This window comes from Aegilops tauschii, chromosome 5 (genome assembly GCF_002575655.3).
Source record: "Aegilops tauschii subsp. strangulata cultivar AL8/78 chromosome 5, Aet v6.0, whole genome shotgun sequence".
Classification (NCBI taxonomy): domain Eukaryota; kingdom Viridiplantae; phylum Streptophyta; class Magnoliopsida; order Poales; family Poaceae; genus Aegilops; species Aegilops tauschii.
The window spans coordinates 190133366-190160757 of NC_053039.3; the positions used below are offsets into that span (position 1 = coordinate 190133366).

At 42.7% G+C, this 27392-nt stretch overlaps 1 protein-coding gene and 1 long non-coding RNA gene across 4 annotated transcripts; both read left to right on the plus strand.

The window, feature by feature from the left end:
• The first annotated feature begins 498 nt into the window (after positions 1–498).
• LOC109762835 (quinolinate synthase, chloroplastic) lies at positions 499–22636 on the plus strand. Of its 3 annotated transcripts, none has more exons than XR_012184479.1 (7): positions 499–1310; positions 2431–2715; positions 3150–3368; positions 3495–3674; positions 15311–16063; positions 16176–16337; positions 22279–22636. XR_012184479.1 is itself a non-coding variant. In XM_020321716.4 (7 exons), the coding sequence occupies exons 1-7, from the start codon at positions 585–587 to the stop codon at positions 22345–22347; spliced, it is 2157 nt and encodes a 718-aa protein (XP_020177305.1). In that variant the 5' UTR covers positions 499–584; the 3' UTR covers positions 22348–22636. The 3 variants fall into 3 exon arrangements, 1 of the variants encoding a protein (XP_020177305.1); XR_012184480.1 differs by having other exon boundaries at positions 15311–15826; positions 16176–16717; XM_020321716.4 differs by having other exon boundaries at positions 15311–15826.
• On the plus strand, positions 8579–13723 carry LOC141023350 (uncharacterized). Its single transcript, XR_012184481.1, has 2 exons — positions 8579–10509; positions 11268–13723. It is a non-coding gene; the product is annotated as an uncharacterized lncRNA (long non-coding RNA).
• Positions 22637–27392: the final 4756 nt, after the last annotated feature.

The window sequence follows — 27392 nt, forward strand, 5'->3', positions numbered from 1 at the left end:
TGAAAACAAATTTTTATGAAATCAAAAAATGTTCATGTTTTAAAAAAAGTTCATGTATTAAAAAATATTAATGAAATTGAACAAAATGTTCGCCAAAATGTTATCGGTGATACAGCAAAATGTTATCATGGTCATTGAAGATTATGATTTTTTTCTTCTATTGCAACGCACGAGCCCTTTTGCTAGTCAATATCAAAGGTAAAAGTAAGAACAATGCATGAGGTTCTTCCCCAAATGGTCAAAGGTCTTGAATTCCCAACTACATAGGTCTACATAGTATTCGCAAAAAAAAAAAAAACATATGTCTACATAGGTCACGGTGCACAACTTGGCTCCACCGGCACCCATTCCAATTCCAGACCCTGCCTTTTGGCAAAAAAGAAGACCCAAACCCTGCTCTTTGGCAAAAAAAGAAGACCCAAACCTCCTCCTCAAAAGAAAAAAATAAAAGAAAAAAAAGACCCAAACCCTGCCAGCCCCGGATCAAAGAACCATGCCTCGGTCCCCCACAAAAAGGACGCGCACAGCCTGCGCCGCCTCCTCCCACCCATCTCAAGTCGTTTCCAATAAAACGCGCTACCTCTATGTCCCCGCACCACACCACCTCCATCTCCATGGACACCTCCACCCTCGCCGCCGTCGCTTCCTTCGTCGCCTTCTCCACGAAGCCCCGCCTCCTCCCGCCACTCAACCCCTCTCGCAGCCTTCCACGCACCCGCGGCTCCCTTGCCGTCTGCTGCTCTCACTCCCACGCCTCTCCTCCGCCCTCGCCCCTCCCGTGCACTGCGTCCGATGAGGAGGAGGTCGCTCCTCCGCGCCTCCGCCTCCGCCTGCTCGCCGAGGAGTTCGGCGCTCTCCCGGACGCCGACCGCGCGCGCCGCCTGCTCGCGTACGCGGCCGCGCTCCCGCGGCTGCCCCAGGCGGACCGCGTCGCGGCCAACCGCGTCATGGGGTGCGTCACGCAGGTCTGGCTCCTGGGCAGCTGCGACCGCTCGGGACGCATGCGGTTCGCGGCCGACTCCGACTCCGAGCTCTCGCGCGGGTACTGTTCCTGCCTCGTCTCCGCGCTCGACGGCGCGGGCCCCGAGGAGGTGCTCGACGTGGACCCCGCCGATCTCGCGCCGCTCGGTGTGGCCGCGGGGGCGCGGTCCCGGGTCAATACGTGGCACAACGTGCTCGTCGGCATGCAGAAGCGGGCGCGGGCAGCCATTGCGGCGCGCGAGGGCAGGCGTCCTGGGGAGCCGTTCCCGTCGCTCGTGATCGGCCGGGACGGCGCCGTCCGCGCGCAAGGAAGCTACGCCGAGGCCAAGGTGAGCGCTCTTTCTTTCGGCTAGCTTATTGCTGTTAGTCAGTTGGTTTTTCTCCATGATCTCATGGAAAAGACGTGTCCATGTCCCCACAAATTGGAAATTAGTACTCACATGTTTGACTAAGAAATACTAGCCAAGAAAGCAGTGGCGGGCTTGAATATATGACGTGTAGAATCTGCCAAAGCTGGGTGCAAATTGACCTTCCTCACTATAATGGCATCGGATAATTATAAAGGTGCTTTTCTATTGGTTGTTGCGTTTCGCCTTTTTTCCTTTTTCTAGAATCTGCGATGTGGTCATAGCTATGTGTATGGTCAAGAATGGAGACTATGGCTATAATAATTGGATCGACAGTGTCTGTGTCGGCGTGACTCTTACCTTCTACTTTGTGTGGAGTTGCTTGGGCATATTCAGTATGCACCACACATATTTCTTACTTACATGCTTCGTTCTTTTCTGACAATGAAAGGGCGCCTCTTTGGAAAAAAAGATGCAAGTCTTTACTTTGCCTAAAAGAGCTGCAACAGTTAGAAGGATCAACCGTTAGAGCATCTTTAAAAGATGATTTGTAATAGTACACCTCCATTTCTTAGAAGGGTGCACGTGAGATATTTCAGATCCAGACATAAGAACATTTGTTGTTGGAGATTACAGTTTCTTTCTTTCTTTCTAAATCTACCAAAAATTGAATGATGTGAATGATCTTCCTAACGATCTGAAAGAAACCATCTATTGGAGATGTTATTACTTTGGCAGGAAAATCCTTGCCAAAGGGGCACCGACTATCACTTTTTGATATTTATGGAATAGACCATTCATCAAGTTAAGAATAACAAACCTTAAACCTTACAATATACTTCCTCCGTCCCATAATATAAGAGCGTTTTTGACACAAATACGCTCTTATATTATGGGACGGAGGGAGTAGCCGAGAGAAAAATGTGAAAGGCTAAACGCCCACTGAAAGATGCTGATATCTGCAAAGTTATTTAAGTTTTAATTTAAAATCTTAGCAAATGAAAGATAAGTTAAATGCTACATATTTTGTAGTGTAAGTTTGTTGCTGTCTCTTCATGGAGTATAAAGACACGATGACTAGTTTTAATTATTAATTTTGCAGGCGAAGTTTTTATCTCCTGACCAGTCCAAGATTTCCGAGCTTGTGAATGCCCTCAGAGAGAAACAAATTGGAATTGTGGCCCATTTCTACATGGATCCTGAGGTGCAAGGCATACTAACTGCTGCAAAGAGGCAATGGCCCCACATTCACATATCCGACTCATTGGTAATGGCAGATAGTGCTGTTCAGATGGCTGAAGCAGGATGCAAATATATTGCTGTGCTAGGTGTTGACTTCATGTCGGAAAATGTCCGTGCAATACTTGATCAAGCAGGATTTACTCAGGTATTTTTATCAGTTAGTATCATTGACTTTCACTATGTATTGCGAAGTCTTGTGGTATTATATATGTTGTCATTGTGGACATAACACAGCACAAGAGTTAAGCTCTAGGGAGTATTTATATGCACTTCGATATATCCTGTTGGTGAAATGGCGTTACATGGGACCATCATATGTCATTGTTGTTTTTTGACTGGATTCTTGACATAGTAAATTTTGTTTTGTTGTTACTTTACTGCATTATAAAAACCAGTCAAGACTGGCAATTTAGAGAACTGTAACCTAACTATTAGTGGACACTATCATATTTCGAATTCCCAATGATTTGATAACCCACAGCTGTTTATGTCTTATTTATTTGACCCCCACTCCCTCCCTCCCTCCCTCCATCTCTCTCGCTCTGTCTCTCACCCCTTCGTTTACTGATTCGTACGCAGGTTGGTGTTTATAGAATGTCCAGCGAGCAAATAGGCTGTTCCTTGGCAGATGCTGCTTCAAGTTCTGCTTATACACATTTTCTTAAGACGGCATCAAGATCTCCTCCTTCTTTACATGTCATTTATATCAATACCTCGCTGGAAACAAAAGCTCATACTCATGAACTTGTTCCTACGATAACCTGTACCTCTTCCAATGTTGTTGCAACTATACTACAGGTAGTCGTTTGACTTGTATCAGTATTATATATCTTGGTGGATTTGCATTGCATTATTTTCCAGCAAGGTTTATTATATTTATCTCTTTATTAGGTCATTATGCTCACTTGTCCACCTACCTTGTAGGCATTTGCCGAAATACCAGATCTTAATGTCTGGTATGGTCCTGATTCCTATATGGGTGCGAACATAGCAGACCTATTTAAGAGAATGACTATCATGTCAGATGAAGAGATTACAGAGATACATCCAGATCACAACAGGAAAACTATAAGTTCATTATTACAACGTCTTCATTACTATCAGGTTTGTCTGATTCTGTACCTTTTGCTGTGCTAAATTAGACAGTCTATTCTCGCTTTCTTGCATGCATTTTATGCAGTTAAACTGAACATTAGAGTATGGTACTCATGCCTGCACATTGTATGACTAGCCAAAAATCCAGTGCAACTGCATTTTTTATTAGTTATAAGCAGAAAGTGAGAGTTGCCCAGTTAACTAGCAGACAATTGGACGAAAACCTTTACAAACCCACCCACATGCCCATGACTTGTCACGTCATCTGCACAGTGTGCTCAACAGCAGCCAGCAGACGCGCAGCAGCCCTTCCCCGTTTCACCTAAAGGTTCCACCACGTGGATACGGGAGCCGGCCACCCAACCACATGCCTGAAACGTCCGCCCGCATTTCAATCGAAAATTGAACGAACCGGACGAATTTCGTGCAAACCGGACCTAATTCATGCAAAGTTTGACATACTACATTAAAACCGGATGATTTTGACAAGTTAAATAGTCCCAAACAAGTTGGGGTAGGCTAGAGGTGAAACCCATAAGATCTCGCGGCCAACTCATGGCTCTGGCACATGGATAGCAAGCTTCCACGCACCCCTGTCCATAGCTAGTTCTTTGGTGATACTCCAATCCTTCAGGTCTCTCTTAACGGACTCCTCCCGGTCTACCCGGACCTCTCTTGACATTCTCCGCACGCTTTAGCCGTCCGCTTTGCACTGGAGCTTCCGGAGGCCTGCGCTGAATATGCCCAAACCATTTCAGACGATGTTGGACAAGCTTCTCTTCAATTGGTGCTACCCCAACTCTATCTCGTATATCATCATTCCGGACTCGATCCTTCCTCGTGTGGCCACACATCCATCTCAACATACGCATCTCCGCCACACCTAACTGTTGAACATGTTGCCTTTTAGTCGGCCAACACTCAGCGACATACAACATTGCAGGTCGAACCGCCGTCTTGTAGAACTTGCCTTTTAGCTTTTGTGGCACTCTCTTGTCACAGAGAATGCTAGAAGCTTGCCGCCACTTCATCCATCCGGCTTTGATTCGATGGTTCCCATCTTCATCAATACCCCCATCCTCCTATAGCATTGACCCCAAATATCGAAGGTGTCCTTCTGAGGTACCACCTGCCCATCAAGGCTAACCTCCTCCTCCTCACATCTAGTAGTACTGAAACCGCACATCATGTACTCGGTTTTAGTTCTACTAAGCCTAAACCCTTTCGATTCCAAGGTTTGTCTCCATAACTCTAACTTCCTATTTACCCCCGTCCGACTATCGTCATCTAGCACCACATCATTTGCAAAGAGCATACACCATGGGATATCTCCTTGTATATCCCTTGTGACCTCATCCATCACCAAGGCAAAAAGATAAGGGCTCAAAGCTGACCCCTGATGCAGTCCTATCTTAATCGGGAAGTCGTCAGTGTCGTCATCATTTGTTCGAACACTTGTCACAGCATTATCATACATGTCCTTGATGAGGGTAATGTACTTTGCTGGGACTTTGTGTTTCTCCAAGGCCCACCACATGACATTCCGCGGTATCTTATCATAGGCCTTCTCCAAGTCAATGAACACCATATGCAAGTCCTTCCTTTGCTCCCTGTATCTCTCCATAAGTTGTCGTACCAAGAAAATGGCTTCCATGGTCGACCTCCCAGGCATGAAACCAAATTGATTTTTGGTCACGCTTGTCATTCTTCTTAAGCGGTGCTCAATGACTCTCCCATAGCTTCATTGTATGGCTCATCATCTTAATTCCACGGTATCCAAAAGTTAAACTAAAATCTCAAAAAAAGAAAAACTAAGCAAGGTATCGGACGGTAACCTCATAAGCATGGTCTCCCTGGCTGGCGGGATCTCCGTAGTCCGCTCCGTCGACGTCGCCGCTGCCGTCGGAGTCGTCTTCCTTCCGCGGACATATGAGGCACTGCATTGGATGGCAAAAATGGCCCGGACACCACGGTCCGGAATTTGTGGGGGATTTGCGGCACGGTGTTGAGATGTCCTAACCCAACGCTCAAACTGTATGCATTAGTTGGACTACCACCCAGTACGCTGCCCCCACCTCTGCAGCTTTTTCCTGCCAAATGGACCGCAAAAAATCAGCAAAATGCTTTCAACTTTTTCTCATTTCCTACCCGGCATGAATCACAAGTTAAAGGCTTGTGGCTAAGATAACTATTTCTTCAGTAAGCTATGATAACAACAATTCCGCACACACACAAATATAGGACAAATGTTTCCTACTACCGGGTGTAGTTACTCCCATTTTTGTTTTGTACGTTTTAGGTAGTATCCATCATACCGGGGTGTATGTATGCGTAGTATGTACTCCCTCCGTCCCAAAATAAGTGACTCAACTTTGTACTAACTTTAGTACAAAGTTAGTATAAACTTGAGTCACTTATTTTGGGACGGAGGGAGTAGTATGTAGTATGTAAGAATTTTTAGGTAGTATATATACTATTTTTTAGGTAGTATGTATTATATTTTGATGATACTCCTTTTTATCTACAAATATGTACGTATTTCACAAATATGATAAAAACATGGGCTCACATCCAATTTTTTCACATAACTCGCTTTGGAGTATCTTAGATATAGTATATGAACATACTAAAAATGAGTAATATATATACTACCACATGGTAGTATATGAGACATGGGTGTAACTACACCCGGTAGTAGGATGCATTTTCCCTATATATATATATGTAAAATGTTTGGGCCACCTAGGTGCCTGGCACCTTGATCGGGTCCAACCCGTTGGTGCATTTTCTAGAAATTCTGATTTGTTTCCTAGTATTTGCATGCAAGACTTTCCATGTATGAGAAATTCCCTGAATTAGTACATCTCCTTTATTGCTTTCCTTCTCTCATACATTTTCATCCAGAAGTTGTACACTACGTATTTGTGACTATACACTGAAATTGATTCGGTACCATGCCCTCAAATTTGTGTACACATACATCCAAAAAAAAGTAGGTATCATACACGCTTTGTGACTACATATAATACCTATGTATCATTGGGTATGTACTCATAATTCTCACATGAGGGTATGCACTTGTAGATAAATATGATGAGCATGCACATACCTAAAAACATATTGAGTACTCTCACATATCCGTAATTGTATTGGATCCTCCCAATGTCATATCATTTGGCGAGTATATACCCGTATTATTGGGGTATGTACTCATATATTTCACACCGAGGTATAATACGTACATATTATTGGGGTATGTACTCATATATTTGGTATAATACCTACATATTATTGGAGTATGTACTCATATAATAACAATTAGGTATAATACCTACATATTATTCGGGTATGTACTCATATATTTCACGCCGAGGTATGTAGCGAAATATGCAAAAGGAATTAGGTATAATACCTATGTATCATTGGGGTATGTAGTCATATATTTTACGCCAGGTTATGTAGTTGTACAGAATAGGTATATAGTTGTAGAGAAATATTGGGGTATGTACGCATATAATTCAATTCCGCATACCCACTTATTTTTGGACTATGTACTTCAAAACAATTAGGTATAATACCTACATATTATTGGGGTATATATTAATATATTTCACGCCTGGGTATGTAGATTTAGGGAATATGGAAAAACAATTAGGTATAATATCTCTATTATTGAGGTATGAACTCATATATTTCACACCAGGAACGTAGCTGTAGAGAAATGTTGGGACAGATACATACAGAAAAATCTAATGACTATATACTCACATAAAAATCCCTGCATACAAAGTGCTAAAAGTTCTTACTATATTTTACACAGCAATAGTATGGAAGCTTTTCTATTACTAGTAAATGAGCACGTGCAATGCACGTTGATATTAGGGAGAAAATCAACTGCACGTTGATATTAGGTAGGATATCAGTTACGTGTTAATTATGAGATTAATATAGATGTTGATATTTGGTATGCTATCAATTGCACGCTCAACATGTTGAGAGCTCATCATTGAAGCAATGTAGGTCATTGGATTGGCATGGTTTGATGGCCGAGATTAATTGGATCTGCCTCTTTGGGTCTTTTTATATTGGTATAGACTTGATCTCACTAATGTACAATTGTGACGCACATTAAATAATCAGATTTCTCTTTTCCTATAAGGTACGCCATGCAAACATCTATGGAAGGTAATCTATTGACATAATTGACACACATCAAAACCATGCAAACAAGTATGGAAAGTTTTTTTCCGACAAAGATACAAATTAAAATATAAGCTCATTTATTAACAGATCAAATCCAATAACCCATATACCCAGCATCACAACACAATCACGATGCAATCGAACGACATCTAGGCAAGGTGCCTGGGCACCTATGTGCCCCCAAACAAGGTGCAAAATAAGTTATTCTTCACCCGAGGTAATCTTATGATCATTCCATAAATAAATTATTACATTTGAAATACAAATAGTTACATTCATATTGATTCACTACGTAAAATTTGGCATAAGAAAAAAAAGGTCATAAGACCAGAAAAATTGCATTTTATGTTTTTACATTTGTAATTTTACGTAACATAAAATATTTTTTACGGAATAAGACAAAATTTACGGAACGTAAAATTATGATGCATTGATGTTAAAATAAGGGGGGTGGGGGCGGTGAAGAATAACTATTCCTCACTCAGGGTGACGAATAGTCAATCCGTGTGTGTGTATATATATATATATGAGTAGGATTTTCTACAATAGCTTGCCACAGAACTAGTTAAGGTTTTCGACGGTGTAAAAGTTCTCAAAAATCCTGAAAAAAATACTGAACCAACACACCTATAATATAACATGATCCAACGGAGGGATTGAAAAAATATGACCGCATGTGTCCTGGAAAAAAGAACAAAATTTTCAATATATATTGATCCTGCAGTGAGCTGAAATGCTTGTTTTTTTCGCTGAGGACACATAAATGCATATTTTCACAATCACACCGTTGGATCATCTTATTATATTAGAGTGAGGCTCCCCTATTTATTTTATATTTTTTACTTACTTTTAAACCGTTAAAGGTTTAGCAAGCCTTAACTAGTTCTGTGGCAAGCTATGATAGACACAGTTTTACCTATAGGGTGGCACTATTCTAATCCCAGGATTAGAATAACTATTTGGATCACGGAGTGCCTATATAGGAGCCGCAGGGACGTTCCTGAACTAAAAAAAGCAGAGCCCCTTGTCCAACCACTCCCTCGTCCACCATCCACCACCCCCACCACCACGTCCACTGCCGAGCCGCGCCGCACCTGGCAGGAAATCGGCCGACGCGCCACCTCTGACCCTGGATCCGGTCGCCGCGCCACCTCCGACCCCGAATCCGGCCACCGCGCCGCCGCCTCCCCCTGGACCCCCCCCCCCCCCCCCCCGCACCATCACGCGCCGTCGATCCACCAGACCATCTCTCTGCCCCGATCCTTGTGACCACCCACCGCCGCCCCTAGCTTCGGTGAGCCACCGACCCGTACCTATGGTGCCACCCTCCGACGCCTCGACGCGCTGCCCGGCACCGACCCCCTGCCTCCGGCGCGCCACCCTCCGCTGCCCCTACTGCCTCGACGCGCCACCCCCACCGCCCTCACGGCCTCGACGCGCCACCCGCTGTTGACCGCCTGGCTCCGGCGCGCCACCCGCCGTCGCTCCCACCCGGACCCCGGACGCATCTCCTACAGCCGTTCCCTGCCCATGGCCCCGACGAGCCTCCTGCCGCCACTCATCCAGGCAGCGCCTCTCCGTGGTCAGACCTCCAGAAGCAGAGCAGATCCCATGCTCCTGCAGGTCAACTGCTACTCCCCCGACCGGTCAATCTCCACTGGCGCCTTTGCATCGTCTCCTGCATCGCGCAAAAGGTCTCCCCCTAACCAGCGATGGCAGCGGTGTCCGGGTCCAGTCCCGCTCACCTCCCCAATCCCCATCCCATTGGCCGACCTGCAGCTAGGGGAGGTCTCGACCTGCTGGGGGAGGTCTCGACCTGCAGCTGCAGGAGGTCTCAACCTGCTGGTACATATGCCTAAAAAGCTTGAACCTACTGTGGATACTTGGTCTTCTAAATACAGTTGGGATTACAAGAAATACATGTAGTCACAAATTGTCATCAATGGCGGTGTTTTGTTTCAGGCGGCCACCATCAAGGATTTTTTCTGGAAAAGGCATTTCGTGCCGAGAGAGATGCCTCCAGCCTTATCTTCTTGTGGGCATTTGCAAGTTGTCATCATTCTGTTCTTGTAGCACAACCGCGAAGCTGAGGAAGTAGAGGTTGAGATTTCACGGCCAGGAGCTCGATCACTTGTCAATCCCTATGTCCTATGAGCTGATTCGTTTAGAATTTTGTTAGATTAACTAGCAAGCAATTTTCTGCAAACTACAAAATGTACAGAGTAAACTTTGAGGCCGAGCACAGCGCGAGCTTCAGTTCATGGCAGTCCCTACCCGCCCTATGCTATTGAATCAGACGCACAACAGAGACTTTGTTGAAAATTATAGAGATGTTTTATGTCTGCAACAAAAACAATGTTCACATTTCTTATGCGTGGAAAAACAAGAACTGATGCGTTCCTCTGTTTGTATGCTCATGCCCTGGGGCTGAGGATGAAAAGTACCTCCTAGTTGGGCTATGTCGCAGAGATATATAGACATTTTGGCTTTTATTGATTTTAATAAAAAATGCATTATTTCTGTTGGTGCATGAAGCATGTCCGTGAATATCTATCGGTTCTTTTTTGAACTAGCGTGAGTTTGCCCCTAGTTGTGTCCCACTCGCCTGTTTTACCCCTAATTCCCAAAAGTCACCGGTTCTGTCCAAGTCACTTTGCTTCTCTTATGCTTTTGCCCTTTGACCGTTTGACCGTCAGTTTGAAAACTTCATAACTAATTCATACTAAATCAGAAAAATGCAAATGAGATACCAAAATGTTCAGAAAAACATCACCTATATGTCAGTGTCATTTCCATTCATGAAAAAAGTGTTGGAAAGTGCACATCCGAGTTTTAGCTCTTTTGATACCTCCATGAGTAGTAAAATCTGAAAATATTCAAAAAAATTCAAAAAAAATATGGTGGCGAAGAACGACAAATGTTCTAAGTGCTTGCCAAGTTTCATCAAGGAACGACATTCGTGGAAGTCGCGGCAAAAAAATAATCTATTTTGGAGTGTTGATTGTTTTTTTTTGCCGCGGCACCCACGAATGTTATTTCGTGATGAAACTTGGCAGGCACTTAAAACATTTGTCATTCTTTGCCACCAAATTTTTTTTGAATTTTTTGAACTTTTTTAGATTTTACTATTCATGGTGGTAGCATAAGAGCTAAAACTCGGATGTGCACTTTCCAACACTTTTTTCATGAATGCAAATGACACTCACATATAGGTGATGTTTTTCCGAACATTTTGGTATCTTATTTGTATTTTTCTAATTTAGTATGAATTAGTTATGAAGTTTCCGAACTGACGATAAAACGATTAAAGGGCAAAAGCATAAGAGGAGCAAAGTGACTTGGACAAAACCGGTGACTTTTTGGAATTAAGGGTAAAACAGACGAGTGGGACACAACTAGGGGCATAAATCTAATTATCCCAAAATAAGAATTGACAAGGTTGAAAAATATGCAACACGATAAAAAGTCCGTGTACGAAATTTGCATGCAGAAATAAAATGAAATCCACAATAAAGTTCATGTATAAAAAAAGCTGAAGTTCGCATAGAGTAAAAGGGTGCATTTCTGAAAAAGATGTATTGAAAAGTACATGTTCTTGAATTCCTGATGCTTATATGGTCATCCCTGAGGAGTAAAAACGCAGAGCCCACATGTAACATAATGATAATTTAAAAATTGTTCAAGTATTCTCCTCCAGGAACGTTGATGCATATAAATAAACCAAATTCGGGAGGTTGGAAAAAATCAAACCTGTCAATGGAAAAAATGTACCTAAAATGGTGAGAAGGTACTTAAAAGGTTAAAAAAACTAGAAGTTTAAATTAAAAAATGGAGTGGCTTGATGTTTATTAGAAAACTAGGATTTTTTCTGTTACTAAAAGAAACAAAACCAAGAAGTCCAAATTAAAAAAGACGAGCAGTTCGATGTTTATACAAAATTTAAATTTCCTCGTTATTAAAGAATGGAAACAAGAAGTTCAAAATAAAATAATGCAGTAGTTCGATGTGTAGAAATGGGAAAATCCAAATCCGCTAACAAGAGGATCATAGGAAGTTCAAACAAAAATAACAGAGCAGTTCAAAAATAAAAGAAACACTTAGAAAAGTGGATATTTAACTGTTTCTAAAAATAAAAAACAAGATGTTCAAATTTTAAAAATAGAGAAGCTCAAAAAATTATAAAAAGGGACTTTCAAAGTTTCTAAACTAAAAAACTCTAGAAGTTCAAATTTAAATAAACGGACGGTCCAAATTTATTACAAAACTAGGATATTTTTGTTACTAAAAGAAATAATCAAGAAGTCCAAATTACAAAATTAGAGAAGTTCGATATTTACCAAAAAAAGCTCAAACTTTCATTGTTACTAAAGAATAAAAATGAAGAAGATCAAATAAAAAAAAGGAGTAGTTGATATACATGGGAAACTTAAATTCTTTCCGTTCCTAGGAAAAATAAATATATGAAGTTCAATTTCTAAAGAAATGTTTGGTGCCTATTTAAAAACAATTTTTTCTAAGAATAAGACTAAGAAGTTCAAATTGAAATAACAGAGAAGTTCAAAGTATATAAAAAACTCAGACTTTCTAAAAAGACTTTTGCTAGAAATTCACGTGGTCGGCCCAGGAAAGTTAAAAAATTATTGTGAAGGAGGTTCACCGTGTATTTACATGTGCAAAAATACACCAAAAAATGTTGTACAAATCCGATGAACGGGTGAGGATTTACGAACAAAAATACGTGACAGAAGTTCAGCGTGAAAACAGCAAGCAGTCCAACTACTACACCAAATGCCCTTCGGATGAGAATAAAAAAACTAAAAGCCTAAAAGGTTTGTTACAAGAAGTTCACGTCCTCCTCCCGGTGCAGTTCAAGATCTCTAGTGCGAGACGTGCGACCTTCAATTACAAGTTAAAAAAGGCAAAAACGACGTTGTTTTTGTCATTTTTAGTACTGCTCTCAAACGGCAACGAATTTGTAACAACTATCTACATCAAAAAGTTGTTCCTATTTATAAGCTTTCCAACGATGTATTATATGCTACATTTCGATGTACGATTTAGAAGTTTCACGTATACCAATTAAAACACGTTTTTATGTATTGAAAAGATTCTTTTGAACCGCCACGAGTATGAAAAAATGATCAACACGTGAAAGTTGCGTGTTTTCAACAGCTTTCCATCGGTATATCATTTGCTCAATTCCGGTAAGTGGCTGGGGAGTTATGGGTAAAGAACAACACGTGAAAAATAGAGTGAAGTTCAAAAAGAACTGCTCCAGAAGTTCAACCTCTTCACGAAGTGCATTTTCGAAGACTTCTATTTTTCCAATGAAGGCAGAACGCATGATCTCAAAAGTTCAAATTGATAACTGCCAGAAGTTCACGTACTACACGGTGTGCATTTTGTATTAAAAAAAGAATGAAAATGCAAAGCCTAATGTTTTGTTGCTAGAAGTTCAAGTGCTCGACCCGAGAAAGTTCAAAAATTCTTGTGAGAGAGGTTGAACAAAAATACGTGACAGAAGTTCAAGGTGGAGAAGTTCAACTACTGCAAGGAATGCATTTCAGGTGAGAATAAAAGTATAGAAAAACAAAAGCTTAAAAGGTTTGTTGAAAGAAGTTCAAGTGCTCTGTCCGAGGAAGTTCAAAAGTTCTTGCAAAAGAGGTTCACCTTGTATTTCCATGTTAAAAAACACAAAAAGGAAATTGTTTTTTGCATTTTAAAATAATTCTCTCAATCCACAAAAGAAATTCAGTTATTATTTGGGAGCAATATGATTTCAAAAAGAAAAAATTCAAATTATAAAAATAAAAAAAGGTCATGTACTACATGGTATGTGTGTAATATGAGAAAAATGAATTAAAAGGCAAGGTCCAAATTTTTTGTTGTTATAAGTTCAAGTCCTCGGTCGGAGAAAGTTAAAAAAATTATTGTGAGAGAAGTTTGTACAAAAGGAATATCATTTGTGTAACACTAACGAATGGATGAGAAAATTACAAACGAAAATACGTCACAGAAGTTCAACGTGAAAACAGCAGGAAGTTCAACTACTACATTGAATGAATTTCAGATGAAAAACTTTTAAAACCGTCGCAAGTATGAAAAAATGATCAACACGGGAAAGTTGCGTGTCTACAACAGCTTTCCATCGGTATATCACTTGCTCAATTCCGGTGAGTGGATGGAGAGCTACGAGAAAAAAAAGCACGTGAAAAACAAAGTGAAGTTCAAGTAGACATGTCGAGAAGTTCAAGTTCTTCACGCGGTGCATTTTCGAAAAATCTGTTTCGGGATAAAGGCAGAGCGCATGATCTCGTCGTTTTCGAAATTACTTGAAAACGGCCAGGAATCAGAGAAAACCAACATGAAAAAGTTTCGCATTTTCCGTAGCTTTTCAACGGTATATTATTTGCCCCATTCCGTGTAGAAATTACGGCGAAAATACGTTTTTAGCCATTTTCAAAATTATCTTAAAACTGTAAGGAACTGGGAGAAACAATATATACCAAAAAGTTTCGCATTTCCTCAAGCTTTCCAATGCCATATCATTTGTTGCATTCGGACGTACGGTTAAAAAATTAACTCGAAAATACGAACTCGGTGGAACTTGTACCGTTTTTAAAATTACTCTTAAACCATTCAAAATTAGAAAAAACTTTCAACATGAAAAAGTAGTGCATTTTCATAAGCTTTTCAACGCCATATCATTTGCCTCAATTGGATTAGCCGTTTAGAAATATCGTCGAAAATATGAACTAGACTGTTTGGTTTGTGAAATTTTACGATTTTCCAAATTACTCTTTAACCATAGGGAATTAGAGAAAACTTTCAACATGTGGAAGGAGCGGTTTTGCTGCAGCTTTCCAACGCCATATTATTTGCCTCATTCCGATAAACGGTTTAGAAATGTGATCGAAAATACGATTCACATTTTTTGTATGAAGAAAAAACGGTTTTCAAAACTGCTCTTAAACCGCTTACATTTTGTCAAAATTTTAACTTGGGTCATGATACTCGTGTCCATAGCTTTTCAACGGTATATCACAAGCCCCATTTGGGCAATGTGTGCGGAAGTTCAACCTAGCACTAGAGGAAGTTCAACGTACTACTGCCTGGGCAGGTCAGGTTGTGATCAGAATAATATTCTCATCCCGTGATCAGAATAGAGAGAGAGAGAGAGAGAGAGAGAGAGAGAGGGAGGGAGGGAGGGAGGGAGGGGGGCAGAATGTTCTGAGGCGAGATGGCTGAGGGTTGCGGGTTGCGGTTGGGGCCTAGCAGGCGGCGGTAGCCAGTTTCCCAGCTCGCCTCCTTCACAGGTCATGGTCCTCCCTCCCTCCCTCCCTCCCTCCCTCCCTCGTACACACACACACATCATAACATCGTACTTCTAATTCTGCAGTTTTTGCATGTATGACATTGTTTGCATATATATATATGTGCAGAATGGTAACTGTATTGTGCATGATATGTTTGGCCATGAAGTTGTGGAAAAAATAAAGGAGGAATACTGTGATGCATTTCTAACTGCACACTTTGAAGTCCCAGGAGAAATGTTCTCTTTGTCAATGGAAGCAAAGACGAGAGGAATGGGAGTAGTTGGATCCACTCAGAATATCTTAGATTTCATTAAATACCATTTGAAGCAAGCTCTGGATCGGAATGTTGATGATCATCTTCAGTTTGTATTGGGAACAGAATCAGGAATGATCACTTCGATTGTTGCTGCTGTCCGGCAATTATTTGACTCCTATGAATCTTCCAAAGAAGGTGCTAGCATTGAAGTAGAAATTGTGTTCCCTGTTTCGTCAGACGCAATTTCTAAGACATCTATTGATGATTCCCAAGATTCCGGCTCTTCAGTAGCGAATGATTTAGAACAGATTAATATTGTGCCTGGTGTGTTTTCTGGTGAAGGGTGCTCTATCCATGGTGGCTGTGCGTCATGCCCTTACATGAAGGTCTGGCTTCTCCCTTTTCTTTTACTGATAATTTGCGATTTGACATTCAATGAGTTCAACATAATATCAATAAATTTATTTTGTCATAGTCATAAATTCATTTTGCTCTCTATATTAATGTTTTGCCCTCTTTTGGATTATGTTCATCTGGAACTCCTCAAGTATTCATACGAGCAGGTTCGATGTCGACTGTTGTTTGTTTTGGTAATGTAGCAGTTGTTCAGTTGCTCTGATCTTGTAAGATGTGTGATCTTCTCTGGCAGTTAATGTACAATGTGTTTCCTGGTATCACCCTGAATTTCCGATGATTAATTGTGGGCTCATGATATAAATGTTCCATTGTTCGCAGATGAATTCTCTCGAGTCGCTACTTAAAATCTGCCAGCAGCTTCCTGGTGAAGACAACAGTTTATCTGTTTATCAGGCTAGTCGATTGAATGCTAAGACTTCCCTTGGGAAATTGGTTGCGGAGGTTGGGTGTGAGCCAATTTTGCATATGAGGCATTTCCAGGTCTGCTGTCCTATTACTCTTTAGCTTTAATTCATAGTGTACATCATTACATCTTACGTAGCACCTTACTGATTCACTTGCTTGATTCTGTTAGTAGCAAGAGCAGAGGAAAAATTCAAGTGAGTGTGTGTGTGTGCATTCTAACTATTCTACAACCTGCCGGATCCTATTCTGTGACCCTTTCCTAACTGCCGGTGGCGGAAACAAAAAAAAGCTAACTGCACGTTCTTTTATAACAACTGCCCTCGGACTTTTTTCTGCACAGAGTTTGGCCGAAAAATTTACACCGTTTATTGGAACGACGAAAGGGATAGTTTGTTGGAAAGCTGTTGATAAGGCGATTTCATGTTGAACATTTTCCAAAAACCTACAGGTTTAAGGTCAGTTTCTAAAAGTATTTTCTACGAAATTTCAACCGTTTGTCGAGTGATGCAAATGATACATCATTGTAATGCCCGAACTGTTACGGGAAGATGCTAGCTACCCTACTGAAAAATAGCGGACTGCCCTGGATGAAGGAGCAAACTGCCGAACTGCCATGACCGTGTAAATAAAAACACATCTCGGCTACTTGAAAATCTTAACTTTCTGCATGTTTTTGTCTACATGAAAATAAAACACATCTCGCCTACTTGAAAATATAAAGTCAACTGCTATAGCACGCAAATGCATAATTGCTGGAAACCAGGAAGTGGAACTGATCATACCTAACGAGTGAACTGCCCGAGGTCACATTGTGAAACTCCCAAGCGGGCATTTTTATCTCAGATTTATTTCTATATTGAACTTCCATTTTTTTTAATCCAACTTCTTTTTACATGCTAACTTCTGAATTTGGATGAGTTAACTTCCACGGCTCTTTGCATAGCAAACTGTCTGAGTGTTCAGTAGCGGATTGTTGCTTTTTTTGCCTGAGTGAACAGCTGCATTTTTTTCTCACCAACTTTTTCCCTTTTTACACAGCGAACTGCTACATAACATAAAAGCTAACTCCCTTTTTGGAAGTGAAAGTTTTTTCAAAAGAAAACTGCTCTACTTTTTGTAGATGGAACTGCTGCGGCTACAGTCACGACTACTACATCACAGAAAGCTAACTCCCTTTTTTCTATAGTGAAAGTTTATCCTTTATTTTTTTAAAACAAACTGCTTTACAATCACGGAAGTTACAGCCGCAATGGTGGGTCATCATAACTAACTGGTTTTTCTAACAAAACCTAACTGCGTCTAAAATAATTGAATTACTGGCCACCATCCCAGGCCACTGCCTGCGTTAGGGGGCGGCGGATTCGGAGCCATGGAGGTCTCGCCGGGGTCATGCTTGATTGGGGCTTGAAGCTGGCTAATCGTAGAGGCTCCCTCGATGACCTACCTGAATCAAATCGAGGGGTGATGTAAAGACGTGGTCTACGATGGTTGTGCTTGGTCGACAGCTGAACCAACTACGCTAAGTGGCTGTAGTCGTCAATCAGAAGGAAGTACGCCTCCTGCATAGCGTTGGCTGCGAGATTGGCCCACAAAGGTCGTCGTGAATGAGCTACAGGGGCTCTGTTGCCGGGGACTTGGCCTGCTGGGGAGTGCGGTACGCCGCCGCAGATGATCAGACAGAATGCAAGCACATGGAACACATGAGAATTTTGTGCTGCATTGCAGCTTTTCTTCTTGTCCCTTCTATTTACCCAAAGGGAAAGACGATTGTGCTGATCGTGTGCCGCACCCGATTCTTCCATGCCATCCCACTGACTCGGGCTTGGGTTCAGCTCGTTCGTGTGGGGCGTAGCTCCCACATGTATGTCTCACGCGCCAAGGGAGAACAGCTAAAAACGGGAAGCGAAACAGTACACAAACTAAGTCCTAACTAGACTAGCTAACGTGCCAGGATTAACCAACACAAATTACCTAAGAAGCATGTCCTTCAATGAACGCATATAAATGACAAAATTGGTCCTCTGGCTGAGTAGTGGTACAACCCAAGCTTTGACGCCACCCTCAAAACGGTTCACTTTCAAGCATTGTATGGCAGACCACCACCCCTAATTGCAGAGATGTCACTTCTACATGAACATGAAACAATCCTTCTACTGACAGAGAATATACTGAAGTGATGTTCAGTTTGGGAATCTTCTTCAAGCTCTGGCAAGACTGAAAAAGCATCCTAACAAGCATAGGAAAGAAAGAACACTGCAAATGGCTGACATGGTTTACCTCAAACTTCAACCTTACGGGCACACATTCCTAAGAGCATCTCTAACAGATCCCTCAAAAGTCAAGTTTTGAGTATGTTGAAGTGTATATGTGGATTGCCTAGCCCTTTCCATCAGTTTGGACTTTTGGTTGCGTTGGTTAGGGCATGAAGCTTAACATGGTATCAGGACCTAAGGTCCTTAGTTCAAGTCCTGGCCTTCACAATTTATTCAGAAATTGTTGCTGCCCCCTTTGTGTCCACGTATAGGCTTCTTGAGCCATACCTTTGAGCTTATTCACGTGTTACTTCCCGCGTCACACGCGGGAGGGGGTGTTGAAGTGTATGTGGATTGCCTAGCCCTTCCATCAGTTCGGACTTTTGGTTGCGTTGGCTAGTGCATGAAACATTTGTTTTTGTTTTAGGGAATTAAGCAGCAACTAGCAGATGCCTCAAAAAGTTGAATCCCTCGAATATGGCTCCCCCCCCCCCCCACCAAAAAAAATGCCTCCTCACTCTCTCAAATTTAGTCCTAAAAATAGGCAGCCACGCAGTCTTCCCGCTCGCCCGCAGCTTTCCTGACCGCCGCCACCGCTACCCCCGGCCTCGATGACCAGTGGAATGAAAACCCTCACCCCGCCACACCCCCGGCCACCCTCGCCAGTGTCGGGGACCAACCGTTGGCCGCGAATTTGACTGCGCTAGGACCAAAGTGACGGCACCAAGGCAAGAACCTCATTGAGCCAGCTCAGTCACCGGTTACTCCGTCGGCACCACCATATCGTCCTTGTCCCAGCCAGCCGACAAATGGGCCGTCGGCAGTTAGCTAAGGTGGTGACAGCGCGGTGGCCGCCACAAAGAAGGATGCGGTTGCTGGGAAGCTCCCCCCTTGGCGTTCCGCGACGCGGACGACTACTGTTGTGTTTGTTGCTGCCACGGGACCATCCCCTCCACCTCCGGCGGCTGACGCCAAGCCGGATTCAGACGAGACCTGGAGCGACGCCAACATGCTCGATGAAATGCCCTGCAAGGTTGGAGCGACGCCAACATGCTCGATGAAATGCCTTGCAAGGTAAAATTCTGAGAACCCATCCACTCCGCTTGTCCAACCGATGGAAGAAAAAAATGCAAAGCAAACCAAGAAGAGTGTTCGTGTTAGAGCATAAAAAGAAGAATCGATTGCGATGGTGGATGTGAAGAGGGCATTGGCGGCCGACTGGAAGGAGGATAAATTGAATTGCTTCTATGAGATGAAGATGATGGAGGAGAAGTGGAAGGCAAAGGCGGCAGCTGAAGAGAGGAAGGTGCTAGCGGAAGGAAGAAGACTTGAAATTGAGATGAAAAGACTTGCATTAGAGGCCGAAGAAAAAATAAAAAAATATTGAGCTTGAGGAGCAAAAGCTTGCATTGGTGGTCGAGGAGCAAAGAAGCAAAAAAGTAGTTTAAGGACCATGCAATCATGTTCATAGATCCTAGGAACATGGACAAGAACGAAAAACGATAATGGGAGTTTGCTCGTGGGGACATCTTGGCTAAGATCTATGGTGGCGGCGACGGTGACGTCGTGATTGCATGAAGCCCATGCTACGATGGCTTTAGGTCCATCGTGCGATGGGCATCCCAAGCATGTCTGCCACCGAGCTGCATCTCGCCTGCGACAGCCTGCCACGAGCCCCTTCGCCACACGCACCTCCTCAGGCCCGGCTGGGACCAGATCGGGCCCGATCTCCCGAGCGCTCCTGGCAACGCATCACCACACCGTTAGGATCCCACATCACCACTGCACGCCACCAGCACACCACACACGGCCGCCGGAACCATGGAACGGAGCCGCCACCGACTTTCCAAACTAGCCGGAGTTGTGCCCCGCCGCCGTCCTTGGGTCTGCCCAAGCTTCGCCGATGAGCCCCTCTGGCGGTGGCAAGACAAGGAGGGAGAGGGGAGGAGGAGGTGGCGGCTAGGGTTTTCTCCCCCCAAGTCGCCAGAAGAGGGCGACGCGGTGGTGGCCCGGTGGGTTTCTTCCTTTCCTGACTTCGTCTCTTAGAAGCTGCTTTTTCCAGAAGGCTGTCAACTACATGACCCATTCCATGTCAGCCAACTGGAGTACCACTTCGGCCAAAAGCAGCGCCAAATCCAAATCTTGCACTTCTAGCAGCTGATGGCACCATTCTGCCCCCCTCGCCCCCCACCCCCACCCCCTTGAAGAAAGGAAGTTGATATCCTGTGCACTGTGCAATGGCTCATCACATGGATTAACTTTCCAATCGAAGTAGCAGCCTGGGAGGACTCTTAGGCCAAGTCAGATCTTTGATCCGGGGGAGTTGTCGGGCCCGGAAGTGGTACCTAGCACATCTGACCGTTCTCTGGGCGATCCAAAGGCCCATAGCTTAAGTGAATGTGTTGCACGCCAATGACAAGCATCTCAGCTGTCCATCTCCAATGCAACAGCTGCAGTTCAAACCAAATAGGCTTTCTTTTCCGAGAATGATGCTTTTGATTAGACCCTTCTTTAATTTATCTATAACTTTACCAAAGTGTAGGCTCAACAATGGATTGAGAGCCTCTTGTGTTCATCTCCTTTGTAATTGGGTTAAAACCCTTGCTGGTGGATCGATGTCGGAATCCAAAGCAATATCTAAGAACCCAACAACCCTAAAAATTGGTCGGTGAGAAAGCCGCCGATAAGGGGGCACTGAATATGGGATCATTGTTCTTCTACTGCCTTGGCCTCTAAAATTGCAAGCGGAATCGGATGAGTATTGTTTTTTCTTCTTCTATTTTTTGCTGAAGAGAATGTATGGCTCGGGATTGATATCATGGATCGGAAGGCGTAGTTTTTTACACTGTTCAAGAAGGCGCTATTAGGCGCTCGCCTAGGTGCGCTTAAGCGCTGGGCGTTGGCATAACGCCTCGCTTTGGCCCTAGGCGCTCAAAAAAGCGGCCGGCGAGGAATCATGTTTCTCAGGCGAGAAATCAATCTCCCCTGCGAGGATTTGACCTCCCCTGTGAGGATTCATCCTTGCCGGCGAGGATTCAACCACTCCGACGACAAATCGAGCATCTCCGGCGAGGGATCGAGCTTCTCCGGCGAGATATCAAGGGAGGGGTAGAGGAAGCGGGAGAGCGAGGCAGAAGGGAGAGAGGACAAGGGGAAGAGGCGGCGTGAGGAGGAAACCTAGCTTTCTGTCGACTGTGCACATACGAGAGGTTTAGTAGGAGAAGAGGAAGATGGGCCTGTGGTTTAATGGGCTCGGCCAGCCCATCTAGCTTATTTCTTCAAGCTACAGTAGTAACGCCTAATTTCGCCTAATCACGCCTAAGCTAGAAAAGCGCAAGTAGGTCGCCAAACGCATAATGAACGCCTAGCGCTTTCTTGAACTTTGGTTTTTTACCCCGGTCGAATGACCGGGATTGAGAGGGGTTTGGACGGGATTTTGAGGGACAGGTGTAGCCGAATGCACTGAAAATAGTGGTCCGGGATAAATCCCCAGCCGGGCTGAACCCTGCTGATCCATTTGGATTTGGCTGGATCCCACTGGGAGCTGATCAAAGTGGTTTTAATCCATGTGTGCTAAGCAAGAGACCTTCTAGAAGAGAACCTTCCGTGTAGCTTGGGAGGGGGCACTACTTTTAATAGCACAACGTGATGAAGGATTAATCTTTTGGCATGCCAAGTCTTGTGATGTTCATTTGTATTTTCCATGTGGGCTCACTAGACCCGTCCTTATAATAAACCCATTTACAATTTTACATTTATTTCAGGCGACAAAGAGATTACCAGACAAGCTCGTTCACCAGGTTATCCATGGTAACGGAGGGGAACCTTTATGATGGCCGGTCCTCAGAATCTTCCCTGTCAACTTTATTCAGGTGTTTATGGATGATACATCATTATGTTGCCCCACTTGAGTACTACTCCGTACCTGATATTAGCATTGCAGGGTGCAGTATCCGACTTTGCACCAAGTGTTGTTATCCCGTTACTGATAATTACCGGTGGAGTAACATTCACAGAGTCTGCAATGGTAGATATATTGGCTGACCAATTGTTATTTGTCTCAGCCAAAATGTTTCTCGTGTATGTTTGATGTCAGATATATAAATGGGCGGCATACGAGTATACCTGTAACGGGGCGGCATACGAGTATACCTGAAGCTTTTATCCTCGTGTTGTAAAATGTCCTAACGAAATCTCGCGTCGCGGCATGCTGTGAATCTGAGGGAGCACTGGCTGTATACGAGCCGGTGCCGTCTACAGGAATTATGGGCCCTGCGCAAAAAGCAAAATGGGGCTGTAAAATTTGTAATTGAGTTGATGCATTTAGTCATTCTCTAACGTTTTTCAGCATTAGAATCATACTCTTTATTTATAGAAAGCATACTTTTTCTGTCTATGAACCAAACAAAAATAATATGAATGCATTCGAACTACATGAATTATAGGCTTATCAAGATGATGGGAAAAAAAACCAAACCTTGATTTGAACCAGCATTTATCTTGAAATCATGACAGCAAAAACGTTAAATGTGTATAGAGAAAATATTTATCATGTATACGAACGATGTATACAAAGAAAATACAATGTGTATGAAACAATTTGATTATGTATTTAAAAAATGTTACCCTGCAAAAAAAATGTATTTAAAAAATGTTAATCAAGCAGTTGAAAAAAAATGTTGAACAAGTATTCAAAAAATGTTAATCAAGCATTTGGGAAAAGTTAAATGTGTATAGAAAAAATGTTGACCATGTATTAAAAAATGATGAATTTTTTATCATGTATATAAAAATGTTAATCAAGTATTTGAAAACACGTTGAACAAGTATTTAAAAAATGTTAAATATGTTTAGAAAAATGTTGACCATGTATCAAAAATGATGGGAAATTTTGATCATGTATATAAAAATATTAATCAAGCATTTGAAAAAAATGTTGAACAAGTATTTGAAAAATATTAATCAAGTATTTGAAAATTGTCAAATGTGTATAGAAAAAATGTTGACCATGCGTTAAAAAAATGTTAATCTAGCATTTGAAAATGTCAAATAAAAATATTATCTTGTATATGAAAAATATTAATTAAGCGTTTGAAAATGTTAAAAAGTGTATATAGGAAAGTTGACCATATATTTAAAAAATTTAAATCTTGTATTTGAAAAACGTTAATCAAGCATTAAAAAAAGGTTAAAAGTGTGTACAGAAAAAATGTTGATCATGTATTCCATAAATGTTAAATTTGTATTGGAAAAATGTTAAATGTGTATTAGAAAAATATTCTTGAAACATACGAAAATGTAGGATTGAAACCAAAAGAAACAGAAAACCAAAAAAGAATAAAGAAACCAAAGAAATCAATGCAAAAAGATTTGAAAAAACCGTGAAAATCGATAAAGAAACAAAGAATAACTAAAAATGTTGAACCAAGGAAGACAAAAAAAAAGCAAAAAAGAAGGAAAATTAGTAAGAAAAGAATAATCGATAAAAACAATGAAAGAAACAAAGGAAAATGAAAATAAAAAACAAAAAAGAGATGATATAAGAAAACCAAACAAAAAAACAAATCGGAAGGAAAAAAACTCGAAGAAAACCGAATAAAAATGAAGAAAAAAGAAAGAAAAGAAAAGGAGAACCAGAAACTAGGAAAAGAAACAAAGAAAACAGGTGCGAAAAGAAAAGAAAACAGAAAACCAGTGTAAAAACCGGCTCCTTTTCTTCTAGTAGGTCAGGCCTGGCTTATTTAACACAAACTAGGTGTTGGCTCAATGGTAACTAGCTGTTGGCTCAATGGTAACAGTGCTATGAAGCAACCAAGGGATCCCAGGTTTGATCCCCTGTGCACTCCCTTTTTTACTCTATTAAGCGAGACATAGCTCCCGGGCACAAAAGGGAAGTTCTAGGTGATCAAGAAAACTTCCCCGTGCACTCCCTTTTTTACTCTATTAAGCGAGACATAGCTCCCGGGCACAAAAGGGAAGTTCTAGGTGATCAAGAAAACTTGGGCCAAAAAGTGAAAGATGCACACTACTGTTTCGGACCAATGCATGAATTTCGAACCAAATTGGGGGCCCTTGGATTTGGGGGGCCTGTGCAAGCGCAGAGGCCCATCAACGACCCTGATTGCTTCTTGTGAACTTCACTCGAGAGTTGTTTTTCCTTACAAATAAGGAGAATCTTGTAAACACGTCACCGTGTACGTTCAACTTAGACACGTTAGAGAAGGAGCCTCATTGGGGGTGTGGTACGCAAGACACGTCTATGAGATGACGGCCTGAGTCCGTGCCTAGACATGAGTTGGCTGGGCTAGCACCAAGAAGCCCATTTAACTAACTTACACCACGGCATCCATCCGACTGGACTGGTAGTGGTCAATTAATATGTCCGTTAGTAACGGCGCTTTCAAGACGACTTCATGGCGAAGTGGTAATTCTTGTAGTAATGGTCATCATCATGGCATGGTTATTGTATCGTGACTTATAACATGGACGTTACTACTAGGAAAAGGGCTATAGGTAGATGCTTAGCAGTAGCGCGGGATAAGCACCCAACGCTATTGTTAAGTAACAGTAGAGAGGGGTAAGAACCAGTGCTACAGGACTACATAACAGTAGCGCGGGATGCCCCAACAAGCGTTGCTGCTAAGCAGGCCCCAGCTCCGCCCTGGGTGGAGCCGTTCTAGCAGCGCTAGCCATCTACCCCATGCTACCACTATTCGTATAGCTGCAGCGCGGGTCCTGATGTAGGCGCTACGACTAACTTTATACGGGGCAGCTGGTGGGCCCCACTTAGCAGCAACGCGGGTCAGAACAAGTGCTACATGTAAGAGGCGTAGCAGTAGCGCCGGCCTTGTACCCCGCGCTACTACTAAGGCGCAACAATCTAAATATCTTGGGCTACCACTTTTCCCCTCCCCCTCTCTCCCTCCCCCTTCTCCTTCCTCCTTCACTTGCTTTCTTCATTCTTCCTTCAATTCTCCCCCTCCTCCCTCTCTCTCCATTAATGCCTCCCCCATCACTTTCTCTCCCCTTCTTCCATATGTCTATTGGCCCCTCTCCACTCTCCTAGCTAGGTTTGTCTCACAAGGTAGCTCTCTTTCCATTGGTTAGATATGTGCACGTCAGTAGCTACCTCTCCTAATTAATGAAGAAGGAGAATTAAATATCAATCTTTGCCCACTTTAGATACCTAAGTAGCGACACCGGCCTCATCCATGCTACTCGAGATAGGTGAGTAAAAATATGTGTTGTGCAAGAATGGAAATGTGTGTGTGTGCGCGCATGTGGCATGAGTTGCCTAGCTATGTGCATTTGCTGAAAAGTGTGTGTGACATGCATGAGTTGCCTACGCTTTGCTGAAATGTCGATTTATTTCCGTTTCGGCTAATTTCGGGCAAACTCGATATGTCCTATTTTTAGGGAAGGTCATGCCAAATTTTTGTATGACTTTGATGCATGCATATGCATGTGTGGTAATAATCCCCTTGCTTGTACCGTGCAGGCGATCATGAAGAAGGTCAGTGCAAGGATGGTGGAAAGATGGTTGCGATCCGCGATGCACGACATGTATGAAAACAACCGGAAGGCAATTTTATGTCCGTGTCGAAGATGCAAAGTTGGAGTCTGGCTCGACCCCTTTAAGGCTGGCAGTTTGAAGGCGCACCTGCTCATGTATGGTTTCATCAATGGCTATACTCGGTGGATGAGTGAAGATGATGATGAGGACGTCAATGTGGCAGGCAATAACGACATAGTGCCAGACGAAGAGATGATTGATGACCCACAAGTATAGGGGATTTATCATAGTCCTTTCGATAAGAGTGTCTAACCCAACGAGGAGCAGAAGGAAATGACAAGCGGTTTTCAGCAAGGTATTCTCTGCAAGCACTGAAATTATCGGTAATAGATAGTTGTGTGATAAGATAATTTGTAACGGGTAACAAGTAACAAAAGTAAATAAGGTGCAGCAAGGTGGCCCAATCCTTTTTGTAGCAAAGGACAATCCTGGACGAACTCTTATATAAAGCAAAGCGCTTCCGAGGACACATGGGAATTACTGTCAAGCTAGTTTTCATCATGCTCATATGATTCACGTTCGTTACTTTAATAATTTGATATGTGGGTGGACCGGTGCTTGGGTGCTGCACATCCTTGGACAAGCCTCCCACTTATGATTAACCCCACTCGCAAGCATCCGCAACTACGAAAGAAGAATTAAGATAAATCTAACCATAGCATGAAACATATGGATCCAAATCAGCCCCTTACGAAGCAACGCATAAACTAGGGTTTAAGCTTCTGTCACTCTAGCAACCCATCATTTACTTATTACTTCCCAATGCCTTGCCCTAGGCCCAAATCATGGTGAAATTCCATGTAGTCGACGTTCACATAACACCACTAGAGGAGAGACAACATACATCTCATCAAAATATCGAACGAATACCAATTCACATGATTACTTATAACAAGACTTCTCCCATGTCCTCAGGAACAAACGTAACTACTCACAAAGCATATTCATGTTCTTTGTCAGAGGAGTATTAATTATCATTAAGGATCTAAACATATGATCTTCCACTGAATAAACCAACTAGCATCAACTACAAGGAGTAATCAACACTACTAGCAACCCACAGGTACCAATCTGAGGTTTTGAGACAAAGATCAGATACAAGAGATGAACTAGGGTTTGAGAGGAGATGGTGCTGGTGAAGACGTTGATGGAGATTGACCCCCTCTCGATGAGAGGATCATTGGTGATGATGATGGCTTCGATTTCCCCATCCGGGAGGGAAGTTTCCCCGGCAGAACAGCTCCGCCGGAGCCCTAGATTGGTTCTGCCCAAGTTCCGCCGCGAGACGGCGACGCTTCATCCTTT

Coding starts and splice junctions, on each gene's coding strand:
- LOC109762835 (XM_020321716.4), top strand. CDS start 585: ATGTCCCCGCACCACACCACCTCCATCTCCATGGACACCTCCACCCTC. Junction 1,311..2,430: donor GAAGCTACGCCGAGGCCAAG/GTGAGCGCTCTT, acceptor TTAATTTTGCAG/GCGAAGTTTTTATCTCCTGA. Junction 15,827..16,175: donor CGTCATGCCCTTACATGAAG/GTCTGGCTTCTC, acceptor CATTGTTCGCAG/ATGAATTCTCTCGAGTCGCT.